Source organism: Choristoneura fumiferana, chromosome 21, assembly GCF_025370935.1.
Source record: "Choristoneura fumiferana chromosome 21, NRCan_CFum_1, whole genome shotgun sequence".
Taxonomy (NCBI): Eukaryota; Metazoa; Arthropoda; class Insecta; order Lepidoptera; family Tortricidae; genus Choristoneura; species Choristoneura fumiferana.
Genome location: NC_133492.1, coordinates 4,862,097 through 4,876,481, shown reverse-complemented (window position 1 = coordinate 4,876,481; position 14,385 = coordinate 4,862,097). Strand labels below are relative to the sequence as shown.

Sequence of the window (14,385 nt, the reverse complement as noted above, 5' to 3'; positions counted from 1 at the left end):
CCATCTATTTACGTACTACCCTACCCCGCATTGTTTCCAAGAAATTGGACGGTGTGATTAATTTGTTTAACTCCCCTTTCGTGCAATTTGTCGTCGACCACCGAAGCCTGATCTGTCTACTGAACTATAGAAAGGGTAGTTTGTACAGGCAGATATAAAGATGTGTCGCATTTTTGGAGTTATTTTTTAGGGTTCCATAATTCAATCGGCAAAAGGGAACTACTGTATTGTCCATACATTTATTTTTTATCAGGAACGCCTGAAGGTATCAAACAGAAATTAAGTAGATATAATTTTTAGAGCAGTGAAAAAAACAAATTTGTAAGTCAAACCAATCCAAAGATACCGTCATTAAAAAGTTGTTTCCAATAATCAAAACCTATTAGTGTACTCCAGTTGTCCTAGAAACTTGAAATTTGGTATAAAGGTAGCTCCACGCCATAACCAATATAAAAATCTCTCTACCTGTTACTACGAATATTTTTGAGAAAAAGTGAATCTTATTTTAGAACGGCATCGTTTTCACACCATTAAAAAGTAAAAACCAAACTGAAGGTTTGCCAAAGAGCGCAGCATGCTCGGAGTGGGAAGGATTGACCGAATCAGGAACACGGTGCTGAATTCTAAAACACGCATTGTCGATGTACATTAGGTGCACAGACTAAGAGGTTGAAGTGGGACACGTCAGCTGAATGCATCCACTGTGGTGGGCTTAAAATGCATCACAGCGGGTGTTGTCACAGGACGGATGGCCAGACAGAGATGGCGGGTCGACCTGGATGTATGCCTCGACGACTGGCCTCAGGCTGCTTTGGATCGGGAGAAATGGAGGGCATGGGGGGAGGCCTTTGCATACTTACCCAGCCGGGATAATAATAATGCAAAAACTGGCCAAGTGCGAGTTGGACTCGCGCACGAAGGGTTCCGTACCATAGCAAAAAAATGGCAAAAAAATCCAGTTTGTTGTATGGCCCCCCTTCAATATATATTTTATTTTAATTTAATTATTTATTTTGAAAGCTATTATACAAGTAAAGATTTTGTGAATATTATATTATTTCAAGCGTCTACCTGTTGCCGTCATTGGGCGTTTTCAAAAAAAGTGTACCCTTTCATTATTTTTGATATTTTGCAAAAAATATGGTTTTTCCTTCTCAGAATCAAGAGCACAATCGATTTCGATAGTTTAAAAATGTCCCCAAAAAAATGACAGTTTTGCGACGTTTTTTTCATACACTCAGTATGAGCGTGACAAAATTTTTATGAAAAAATGGGGATATTTTTTTAAACGATCGGAATTGATTGTGCTCTTGATTCTGAGAAGGAAAAACCATATTTTTTGCAAACATTCAAAAAAAGGAAGGAAAGGAAGCAAAATACGGCAAAACAAATCACGTTTGTTATATGAGAGCCCCCCTTAAATATTTATTTTATTCTGTTTTTAGTATTTCTTGTCATAGCGGCAACGGTAATACATAATCTGTAAAAATTTCAAGTGTCTAACTATTACGTCTCAAGAGATAGAGCCCTGTTACAGACGGACGGGACAGACGGACATCGGGGTTTCAGTAATAGGGTTCCGTTGGCACCCTTTGGGCACGGGACCCTAAAAAGTGTGATAGTGATCAGCGTCTTAAGGCGACGATATGACAACAGTTGCATTGGAGACCTCGCTTAAGAGGTCTAGTTGTCCTGGCGTATCACCCAAATTCCTTTGCTTTTATATGGTTAGTGAGTGACGTAGTCAATAAATAGTGAATCTCGAGATGTTTGCAATACGCTCGGTTGTTTACGCTCGCTTATTGTTAGATTTGTACCCTTACACGAGCACTCCGGGGGGAATGGTACACTTAAAACATTTGGGTGTTGCTGTGATTCGGGAAGTACTCCGGAGTACCGGACGACGTAGCGCACAGGGCTCGCACGAGAACTACAGCCCAAGCCATCTTATTCTCAAAGGAGACCTGTGCCCAGCAGTGGGACGTGTATAGGCCGAGATGATGAAATAATATAAACCAAAAACAATACTGTTGAATACATTCTACATTTCCACCTTAAAAGCGATAAATAACTGACTTTTCCACAATTCCCGTTTATCAGACGGTCGTTTTTCACTCGCCATCTGCGAGGGTATCTCGATATCTGTCCCGGGGGAGCTTGTTACTCCTTAATTACGCCACACCTATCTGCCTCAATTAGAAACGTGGAATTATTTGCGTAAAACACTTGAAACCTTGTGGCTGTAAGGCCGCGGAGCCAGGGCACGCTTGCTTTAAAAAAAAAATGGCGGGATGATGCAGTTTGACAGTTGGCGATAGCTAGCCTCAATTTTCATGAATGCGTTTTGACTTGGTTTTTACGTGTTGCTTTCTTTGTTTTAAAATTAATATTGAAGTTTAAAAAAATATATCACATTAATATGAAGGACTTAGTAACGATTAAATTCGTTTTATTTTCAATTAAAGTCTGTCTTTATTATATTTATTGTATATCTTTTTTTTTTTATATTTGTTTAAGTTAGTCACTAAACTAACTGTTGGTGAAACTATTACGTTTTCAAGTAGGTACACCCTCTCCATAATTTCGACTTGGCCTAAGAGAAGTTACTATGACAGGGTGTTAAAGTGAATATCACGGGAAATCTTGAGATTTTAAGCAAACAGGGGTTGGTTAAATTATAACGTTGGGGGTTGTCAACGGGTTAGTTAAGCTGTTGAGATAACGTGTAAAAACAAGCCAAGTTTTGAAAAGTAGCTTGAATTGAAGTCACGACTTTTGATTATCTTTCTGGCGGTTAATTGAAAAGGAGGATTTTTCATTTTTTAAATAAAGAGCATTAAAGATTCTTGCACTAGATTAATAATCACTTTAAGATGCCATTAAAGAACTCCAGATGCATCATTTATTGCAAATAGGTGGAAAGGCAAATAATAAATAGTAAAAAAGGAGGTTCTCAATTCGAGTCACGTATGTTTTTTTTTGTATGTTTGTTACGCGATAACTCCGCCAATTGTGGACCGAATTTCCAAATTATTTTTTAGTTCTAAAGGACATAAGTACTTCCGAGGTGGTCCCATTGACACCAAGTCAGGATCTGATGATGGGATTTTAGAAAAATCGAAGGCATTTAAAGCACACCTATAGCGATTTTGGCATTTTTAACATCAAGTCAAGTATTTACATTCAGAAAGTATCATTTGGTGAACTGGACCCTGATAAAGAAGGTACTCTGTTATAAAATGATATAACTATGCTGTGTTTGAGCTTAATGGAATCGTTGTGAGATGCACTTTAGCTACAAATCACTAAAAACTATAAAAAAAATAACAAAAAATGGAACCGACTTCAAAAACCTTGAAAATAATTTTCTACTATTATGAAGTCGCACCTCAGCACGAGCCAGCAGGAGTGATTGAAGCCCAATATATAGTATGTACTCGTATGTGAGGTAGAGGACTATAGTTCCACTTCTGCTGGCTCGTGCTGAGGCAATGACTTCAAACTAGTAGAAAATTATTTTCAAGGTTTTTGAAGTCGGTTCCATTTTTTGTTATTTTTTTTTAATAAATGTTTTAAACCTTCACGATTCTCACGCATAACTGAGGACTTAATCATAACTACTTAAATATTGCAAAAAATTACCTCAATGTTTCGACCACATTGCCGAGGCCGTGGTCACGACTTGACTCTCGATGTGGTCGAAACGTCGAGGTAATTATAACAATAAATATAAGTCGTGATTAAGTCCAGAAATATATTAGTTATGATCTCACTTTTTCGTATATGTTGGTAAACTTTCGAGTTTATATAAGGCAATCGGGTTTTTTTGAATGAAGCTCTTGCCTTTTGGCTCTACCTGATACCACTGACGTGACGTAAAAAAAGTTATTACGCTCTACGGCGCTGAGAGCTATGATCCATTACCGGACAACAGTGGAAGCACTCAGGGACAAAAGCGAATAATCCCACGTAAAACTCCAATATTCCTTTATTTTCCAAAGGTCCACATTTTCCATATGCCCGCGTAAAAATGCTAATGTGTCCCCACAACACTTTGTCACGAGGATTTGTCCCGGACAATGTAATCCGGCCGTACCCGGTACCGGACCCGGCGATAAATCAGCGAACTCCGACCCACAGTGGTTTATGCTTATTTAATTTTGTGGGATTATTGGTGAAGTGTATCAATTTGTGTGGGACTAATTGCCAGTATGGAGGTTCGAGTAACTTGTACATACGTAATAACTTTACCAACAAAAAGTTGTACAACCCCCGACTTTGTCACTTCAAAGTTCAATACCTCAAAAACGGCTGAACCGATTTTGATAAAACTTGTCTAAAACCATCGCTAGAAAACCTGCTTTTAATTAAAAAAACATTTAAATCGGTCGACCCGTTTAAGAGCTACGGTGCCACAGACAGACAGACACACACACAAACATACACACACACAGACACATAAAGCGGTCAAACTTATAACACCCCTCTTTTTGCGTCGGAGGTTAAAAAGCAAAAATCGGACTAGTAAAGTCAGACTTGCTTACCGAGGGCTCGGTACGGTCCATTAATGTCTAACCAAAACATTTCTTTGAATGATTTGTCTCACAAATGTTTCATTTGGCCAAATGCATTTTATTCTGAAACTGTAAAATGTTTCAGGAGTTCAATAAAACTAACCTAACCTAAACAGGACGTTCGGGGGTTAGGTTAGGAGACTTGAAATAAATCTTGAATATTTTTGGCATACTGTTCCATATCTCTAAATAATAGGAAAAATGAGGGAAAGGAAAAACTGATTTAGACTTAGAACAAATCTTTGTACGTCTTATAATTACAGTTATCCATAATGACCCATCTGAACGGGCCACCCGCTGTAACGGGTTATACAGTGTGCTAGAAAATCAGATGCGGATATTTTGAGGATCGATTATTTGCATAGTTTCTATTAAATTAAAACAAAAAAAATATTTTTGGTCGGAATGGTATTTATGTATGTAAACTCTTTATTGCACATAAAAATAAAAATACAAATACACAGAGAGAAGCACAAAGGCGAGCTTATCCCTAAAAAGGGATCTCTTCCAGCTAACTAATAATATATGTGTATAATAGATTCTTAGGTTTTTAATTACACACCCTGATAACATCCGCACCTAATTTTCTAGCACCTTATAAGTATATGTCTCTCTCGTACACAACAAATGGCACAGATAATATATTATGACGCTTAAGAATTACCTCCGCACTTTTACAGCCAATTATTGGCTACCGACATTACTCTAATAGGGTGGCCAGTCCGCAATAAATAGCGGACAGTCTCGAGCAGGGCAATGTTGTGGGATTACGAGCAATTGTCCGCGCTAATACTCGATTGACACGGGATTATCGGACAAATAGTCCACGCAGATTCCTTAATTTACGGGCGGGCATGGACACCCTTGTTAATCGCGGCTGGTTGGATAATAGATTGGAGTTGAGATTTAATTGTTATACGGCCTTGAATTGAATGATTTAGATGGATATTGGAGCGAATTTCGTTTCGATTTGGTTTGACTGAAAAAAGCTTGACATAATTAATTATTAATTAAAATGTCAATGTAACAATACGCAGGAAAATATCGTTTTAGAGTTCGTCGTTGCTCATAGCCGTGCCCCTTCTAGCCGATTCGGCCACAGAGCTGATCAAAAAATACATAGTAGGTAAAATACCACCTGTAAAACTAGCATTGTCGTCTAAAAATACCTACGTAATGTGTGTGAAAATCTATAATAAGTTACCAGATACATTTAAGAGCAGGAACTTAAAGGCATTTAAAAGAATATTAATGTCATGGCTGTCAGAGAAATGCTTTTATAGTATTAGCGAGTTCTTAAACGAGTAAAAGGCGTTGTGGATTATGATTGTCATTGGATTGGCGTATTGTCATAAAAATGATTTGAATACAATTATTTCAATTATGCTTATAATATTATGATATGTATTTTTAATTCAAATTGAAATTTGTACGCCACTTAGTGGCACTGAGTGGCGATCTTATTATAATCGGTTAAATTGAAACCACTGTACACCCACTTATGACAAATAAACTTTATTTCATTTCATTTCATTTCAATACATACATACGCTCGAAAAATATCATACATACATAGAAGTTTTTTGCTAACTGTACTTATTATTCACTGTACGTGCATTTTATTTTAACTAAATATCCGTAGCAAATATTAATGCGATCATTAATTATGAATTCATACAAGATTTTACCTATGAAGCGGTACCTATAGTCATTGATTTGACTCCAACAAATAAATATTTGGTTGCCTGGAAGACATCGCTCAGAGGCGATAAGGCCGCCTATTGCTTATCTTGTAAATTTATTTTTATGTAATGTATGTGATTTCTGCATCGCTTATTGGCCTCCTCTCAGAATGAGAGGGCTTGAGCCGTACCTAGTTCCCACGCGGTCCCAGTGCGGATTGGGAGCTTCACACACCATTGAATTGATTCGCAGTTTGTGGAGGTTTCCTCACGATGTTTCATTCACCGTAAACCTCGTGGTAAATTTCTAATTTAATTTCGCACATGAATTTCGAAAACTCAGAGGTGGTGGCCGAGGTTTGAACCCACGATCCTGTGTTTGAGAGGCCATAGGTCAACCACTCGGCCACCACGGCTTTTCCGGCTTTTTCGACGGCATCACGATTCACGACTCATCGTACTGCAGTTGTTTGTAAAGAAACAATATTTACTCGTCAATACAAACCACAGCTCCATTCCATACTGTACCACCAAATCGATCCGTTATTTATTCATACCTCCAAAAGTCCGAGGCCAATTTACTAAGTGGCAATGGAGTAATGACAGATTAGCACCGCGGCACCTGAGAGCCGGAATATGCCATAACTCACCGGACCGTTGCCCGGGCGCGGTGTATCCGGCCCGGCCCAATAAATTCGTCAGTGATTAGTGCGGGAGCTTTGTATGATGTAGTATTTATTAATATGGCTATATATATACCCTTTTGGATCTTAGTACAGTCGAGGAAACTGAATCACGTATCAGGGTAAAACCTTTGTGCTACTAATGTCATGTGGAAAATCCATATTTGCTAAAGAAATCATAGTGAAATTGGTGATAAAAAGATTTACTCTGATACGTGATTACTATTTCCTCGACTGTACCTATAACATGACCAAAAACGCGTAAAACGCGTATCGGCGACAAAGAATGAAAAATGCTAACGCTAAAATTTTCGCCTCCTATTTGTTGAATTTTAAGCTTTTGAACTGTTCTTGTTAAGTGCGAGGTGCAAACTTAGGTTGGTCGTGTGTAGGTACTACAGGTTACATTATATTATAGATATGCTGTTCCCAAATTATTTTGAAATATTGAAGCAGGAAATAGTTCAACTGCCCGCCCTTTAAAGGTTTTTCGTCTAATCTAATCACGCCTTTGTCGCGGTATTCTTTGAACATCTTTGAATAATATGGAAATCTTTATAAAAATGCTGAAATATATTTGCAAGAATGTTCAGTCACCCATCGTCTTTCGCAACATTCAGGAATTATTTGAAGACACCTTGTAAAAAGTAGAAATCCCGAAATAGTACTGCAACTATTATTAAATATGCGAATGTCATACTATGTATTTCTTACTCTCGCGCTACAGGTAACGACAGATTTGAATAAAATTTGGTACTTATGTAGTTAGCTGGATCTCATTTATTACAGACATTCATCGAAGAAACTGAATCGCGAATGGAACCTTTTCGCTTCAAATTATCATGATGACTTGCTAGAAAAATCATCAAGAAATTATGTGTGAAAAGGACTCACCCTGTTACTTCCTTTGCTCCACTGTAGAACTTACTGTTGCTTAAAGATATAAAAACTATTTAGATTATTACTCTTCTTGAAAAAAATCTCAATCGCGGTCCAAAACTAAATAAATAAATGTCTCTTTCTTTATCTCTTATTATACACACTTATCGCAATTTCTCGAGAAAATAAATCAAAGTTTAATTATGTTCCGAAGATGAGGGCAAAAGCTTCTATAGTTGTTATAAGCACCGTAAGTCAGGTTGATGGCGTGATTCTTCATCCGGATGGGATTTCGGGCTATAAATTAATCAGTGACTAGCGCACGTTGGAGCAGTGTGGAGTCAACTTCTTTGAGCAATGAGAGGCTTCTACACATTTTAGTAAACTTACATTCTATAATTAAAAACTTTTAAAGAAATCATACAGAAGTGAGAAAACATGTGTAGGCACCTACAAAAATAAATAGGTAAGTAGATCAGTTGTGATTCAAGAAATATAGGACAGTCAGGCCGCGGCCTGGGATTATTCGCAGTATTTAGTTCCTTTAGCACTACAAAAAAGGAGAATTTATTAGTTTGAACAGAAAGGAACTACTGCATGTAATCCGCGGTCTGGACCCAAGCGGGCAGCGGGGCGGTTAGCGAAGCGACGAGCGTGTTCTCTATTATAATTGATCCAATCGTTTATTTAACTTTTGACAGTTCGCGCACTAGGTAATGAGGGCTATCGTTTTTTGTCTCACTAGATGGCGCACTGTTGCGTGAGCTTTTTAAGTATGGCTTTCAAAGTCTGTTATTACGGGCGTGAAAACAAAGTTTAGATTAAAATCATATTTAATACGCCTCAAAACCGTACCATAAAATTATCGAGCATGCCACAGTGTTGCATAGTCCCCGTTTTGTTCGGAAAAAGGGAGGACAAAGGTTTCCGAAAGACAAAACTGTCTCAAAACACAGACATTCATTGCCCCGGAACGCATATTTGCCATAATTAATTTCAGATATTGCAAAATATTCACAAAATTATTCTAATTATTATAAATAAACCCGCGTAGCTCACCCAAAACCTATGAGATTTGACATTTCGGAGACCTCACGCTACACTAGCGCCTCTAGTGGCGAATTCATACGCGATAGCCCTCATTGAAATAATGATGCCCTGATGCGTTACTGATTCGATTTCTTTTAACAATCGATTTTATTTATGAAGAAAGTTTTAATCGATTTAACACATTCATATTTTATTTATGCTCAACATTTTGCATTGTTTTATAAACATTCACAGGTGTTTAAGTTACTTTATCTTACATATTAAAATAAACAATTTATGTTAAGTTAATATATGTTTATCACTTCCGACGGTAATTTAGTAATTTTGTCAATTATGACGAACACAACGAACACAACGTCACAACGAACGAGACGCCCGTGGAAGGTATAATTAAAAATAATATTATAGTGCCTATATTAGTTGTTTTAACTTTTTGATCCCTAAAGGCATATTAATGTATTTATTATTTTTATATGATTTTGATATAAAATATAATCACAATAATGTTAAATGTATGTTTTATTTATAAAATGGATTTACTTCAAAACGGTTTTTATAGTCTATGGTCATTCATTACGAATGGGAAATCACTAAGTGGGCGGTACCCGTCCATGAAGTACGGTATTCTCTGTAGTACATTGTACCGAAAATTATTGTAAAACTTCACGAGCGTGATGTGTCAAAAGTTAAATAAACGATTGGAACGACTATAACTGCATGGCCGAATGCATGGCATAATGTAGTGGTTAACCTGGCAACACTCGCAATGAACAGAGAAAACGCTTGCCGCATCGCTGCCCGCTGGCGACGAGTTCGCGGCCTTAGGGCCTACTCTAGCTGACACGGTTTGCACGGAGCGGCTGGACACCTACTGATAACCTAACCAACTAAAAGTTGGAAAACCTCCGACTTTGTCACTTCAAAGTTCAATATCTCAAAAACGGCTGAATCGATTTTGATGAAACATGCCTAAGAACCAACGCTAGAAAACCAGATTTTAAATAAATGGAACCGCATTCAAATCGGTCCACCCGTTTAAGAGCTACGGTGCCACAGACAGACTAGACATGTGTCACAGTGGTTAAACTTATAACACCCCTCTTTTTACGTCAGGGTTTAAAAAATAGTATAAGCAGGGCCCGCAGGCGTGCTCCCGCTTCGTGCACCTGCACCTGTAGGTACCGTCAGTGTACCGTGTACTTTCATGTGCTTACAAAATTATGACAGCCGCACTAGGCAAAAGTTCCGAAAACACTTATATGCATGCTGCTAGCACCAAACGACTGTTAGTAGAAAACAGGGAACATTAAAAATAAAAGAACCATCACAAATCACTTTCTTACATATATTTACACAAAATCTACCATAACAAACTACAGTGTAATATTAAGTTTGTCGAATTTAGCGCTCCTTTCGCGTTTTAGAGCGCAGTCATCCTTTGCCCTCTTCAGTTTAGGTATCATGCTCTTTTTGAACTTAGTTCCTTCCTTTGGCACATTATATCTAGGACTAGTCCCTATAGCCGATTGTCCAGGGACACTACAGGGTATTGTTTGAGGACTTGTAGCTCTTTTTGGAATCTTACTTACTTTACAATCTGTTTTTGGTATCACTATTTTATCAAATTTTTTCACTTCGTTATCCGATATTATATCAGTATTTTTGCTTGCAGCAATATTCGTTTTGTTAGGAGCTGCATTATCTGTTTTTGAATGCGCTCCAGTCTCCGTTTTAACAACTGATTTCAATAACATTTGGTTCTCCGCTTTACTATCCAATCTATTAAAAGATTTAATATCCGCTTTAGGTAAATCTTTCTTTTCCTCTTTTCTTGATACACCTACGCTTATTCCCTGCTTAGGGCGGTCTATACGTATCTCTAAATAAGGCTTGTCTCCAGTCTTATATTTGAGAGCGTTTTCCTCTGTTGTACACTTCGAAGCTCTGGCCTTACTAATTCGTTTGGTTTTGAGAATCTTGTCATCACTACATGGTGCTGGTGTACTTGCTGAGCCCGGTGTACTAAATTTATGTTGCAAAGAGGCTGTACCTTCAAAATTTTCAGTTTTGATATCCGGAACAATTTTTATAGAATCAGTAACTTCAGTTATAGGTGGGCGTGAGGCACAAAGTAAACCTATTTTATCGTCAATGAAATTTGACGTAGAGCTATCCTGTGCCCCTTTTCTGTTTGTGCGGCGCAGTTGAATCTTTGTATTTTTTGATGTAACGTGCGACGACAGCGTGACAGTTTTACCCGTGTCATCGGATGATTGGTGCTTTGTCCATGTTTCATTACTCGCATTTTTTTTCTGTATTTTCTTAGAATGTATAGTACGATCTGGCTGAGTCTCTGAATCTTTCAATATTTTTTTGATTCTCTTTTTGGTTGCAGCTTCGTCTACCATGGTAGCCACATCCGTAGAGCGAGCTGACGATCGTGGCTCTTTCATCTGCTCTGCCACAGACAGAACAGAAAGGATGAATATACTGCACCTACTTCCATCATGGTGTATGGTTTCTGCTTTAACCTTAAACCTCCGCGTCTCTTTTTAACGTGCCATTTTGGTGTAAAATCAGTGCCATCGGATCCATGACAACCGTTACTGCTGCTCTGGCTGCGGAAGATAAACGACGTTCTAGTAGTACCCCTGCTCCTCTCTCTCTTCACATTCTTGTACAGCACGAACAGCAATGTCGGTATGCACCACGCCAATTCGAGTAGCACTATGATTATTATTATTGCCATTTTCTTAGAGGTGATCCGTAGGTCTAACCCAATTTGATCTGCGTCGTTGTTGATTTCATTCATCACGTTGTTTAAGACGCTATAGGGTGCTACGCTTCCGGTGTTGTTGATGAGGCTGAGGATGCCTTGGAGAGCTGGATACAAGTGATCATCGTTGAGGTGTGGAACCACGTCACCTTGCAGCCACGATTGGAATCTCTCCGTGAACTTGTCCAAGCTGCTGGGCCGCTTCATGCGGACACAGTTTGTCGCGATGTTATAATACTTGTGTAAATCCGTAGCACGTTTCGCAGAGTAAAGGTTAACGAAGGAATGATTAGCAAGCGGTATGAACATGGTACAGGAAGACCAGTCTATTCTAGGCGTTGGTATAGTGAGACCGGTTGGGGTCTTTTCGAAATATGACAGAAAAACGCAAGGGTCTGGTGTTTGCTTGTGTCTTGCGTTGATGAAAGCAAAAGGTGTGTTCGCGACGTTAATGGTGACAGAATTTAATAGGGTTACGTCAGGCCTTGCCCAGGTGGATCCATTATGGTGTAAGTACCTCTTAGCGTCTTCGTAGAAAAGGAATAGTTTTAGGGTATCTTCTTTGGGTAGCGTTCCTCCGTAGTAAGCGTATTTGGCAATGGGGAGGGCAAACATTTTCAAGTATCCACCTATGACATCAGTAAAGGCGATCGTGAGGATCCTATCTGTTTCTTTGTCAGCTGACTCTTTGCGTATTGTTGCGTAGCTGTTTCGGAGATATCTTAGCAAGCCGGTTACGTATTCGGGTACGTCTGCGCGGGGGGAGGAGAAGGGGGGTACGACCCTCTGGAAGTACATCCTAGCTTTGAGGAGCGCTAGGGTGTCCTTATTCCACTTTCTATTCTGCACGTCGTCCCTAGTAAACAATACTGTTCCGACATTCCGCGTTCCTATTGTAACAGTGCTCAGTAACATAACATGCAATGTTATTACAAAAATATACATCGTTATAAATCTATTATAAAATAAGCTTACAAAATACAGGACACAAAATGACAAGAGGTTTTGAAAGCTATGTCAGTCAGTTTGCAAGGAGGCGACGAGGAGGTAGGTACGTTGCATGCTTAAGCATTGTGGACGTGTATAAAGAATGTAGAGTGCTATACTTTTTTTTTTTTGGTTTGTAAACATGTAAGGCTGCGTTTCGACCAGAGATGTGCGTGATCGTTTTCCGAGGAATGTGTTTTTCATAAAGTAATAGAATGGGAAGAGTACGTTATGCCAAACGATACATTTTACTAAATAATACTTGGTAATATGAAACAAGACTAAGTAATTACTTGTCTTGTTTCATAAAATACCGCATGACATAATAACTTACTTTTCTGGGAGCAGTTCGTTTCTGTGGGGAGCGCTACAGGGCTACAACGAAACTCGAAGTTCGTGTAGTGCGGTCCCTCTGACACTTGTACTATTTAATACGAGAGCAAGGGGGACGGTACAATACGAACTTCGAGTTTCGAGTTATTCCCAAATAATTAATTGGAATAATAAATAAATATTTATTTGGGAAACACTAATTTGCCAAATAAAAATTTTAACTGTAAAATTGATATTTTGGGAAGAGTACGTTACGCCAAACGATACATTTTACTAAATAATACTTGGTAATATGAATCATGACTAAGTAATTATTTGTAAAATAATAATTAGCCAATAAAAAAATTATTAACTGTAAAATTGCGATAAGTTTTTTTTTGGGAAAAGTTTTTTGCCCATACATTAGTACTCCTAATAGAAATGCTTCATTTAGGTACCTATCCTCCTATCGGAGTGAGGCTAGGTAAATGGAGCGTTTCTATTGGTTCATGAAAAATACATTCCTCACAACGCATCCACGCTCATTCTGGTTGACACGCAGCCTTGTGTTTTCATTAAGGGTGGTTACAGACTAGCGTTTTCTTTGCGCGTATACCTAAACTCGATTTTGAAAGCGCTTGTACGCGCGTACAGGGGTTGTAACGGAGGCCTTCTTAGCGGAGGCGGAGGCGGATACGGAGGCGACGAGTTTCGCCTCCGCGGTTGCGGAGGCTAACGGAGGCGGATGCGGAGGTGAAAGTGGATGTGGAAAAAATAGTAGTTTATGCTTTCTTCAACTCAGAAATCTCTAAAATTTAAAAAAAAAATGCCAAATCTCACTTGTTTTCGGCGTCATCGTGCATGTGACTAAAATAAATAATTAAGTACTTTGTACAAAACAACTTTAAAAAATACATTCAAACATATACGTTACAATTTCGTACGTCCAAGCAACGAGCCAGGTTGATTCCTGTCGTGTGTTATTTGACATACGTCCACCCCCACCCCGACCGTGTTCCCGCTGCGCGCCGAGATAATGAAATGAGAAATACCGTTAAAACTCCGCAAAAAAAAATGCGGAGGCAGAGGCGGAGGCGAAGATACGATTCCTTGCGGAACTTCCGCAGTAACGGAGGCGGAGGCAAAGTTCCGTTACAACCCTAGTACAGATGCGCTTTTGTTTTATTCGAGCATTGAGCATGCGGTAGGAATGCACAAATACGACAACGACAAAACGCTAGTCTTAAACGACCCTAAACGACACGACATTTTTTAAACAGGCCAAGTGCGAATCAGACTGGAGAGGTATAAAAAGCTTATGACTTCTTATTCAGCCAAACAGCCTGCAGTTCGCCATTGCGGGTTTAACTTAACGGGCGGGCCCCGTACGGGGTCTGGCCCTATACCACGAAGTGCAAAACTCGAACTTCGTATGTTGCCGT

At 38.8% G+C, this 14,385-nt stretch overlaps 1 protein-coding gene and 1 long non-coding RNA gene across 2 annotated transcripts in view; both read right to left on the bottom strand.

Annotated features, from left to right (window-relative positions):
• The window catches only part of LOC141439885 (uncharacterized), a 158,042-nt gene that overhangs the window by 135,815 nt on the left and 7,842 nt on the right, over window positions 1-14,385 (bottom strand). The gene's annotated exons all lie outside the window — the stretch shown is intronic.
• LOC141439937 (uncharacterized) lies at window positions 10,209-12,630 on the bottom strand. The gene is made up of 2 exons (XM_074104405.1): window positions 11,338-12,630; window positions 10,209-10,918 (listed from the first exon to the last, which is right to left on the bottom strand). The coding sequence occupies exons 1-2, from the start codon at window positions 12,587-12,589 to the stop codon at window positions 10,242-10,244; spliced, it is 1,929 nt and encodes a 642-aa protein (XP_073960506.1). The 5' UTR covers window positions 12,590-12,630; the 3' UTR covers window positions 10,209-10,241.

Excerpts from the sequence above, each read along its gene's own strand:
- LOC141439937 (XM_074104405.1), bottom strand. The coding sequence starts at position 12,589 with ATGTATATTTTTGTAATAACATTGCATGTTATGTTACTGAGCACTGTT. Across the intron at positions 10,919-11,337 it reads ATATTCATCCTTTCTGTTCT|GTACAGCCTCTTTGCAACAT; the intron begins GTCTGTGGCAGA and ends AAAATTTTGAAG.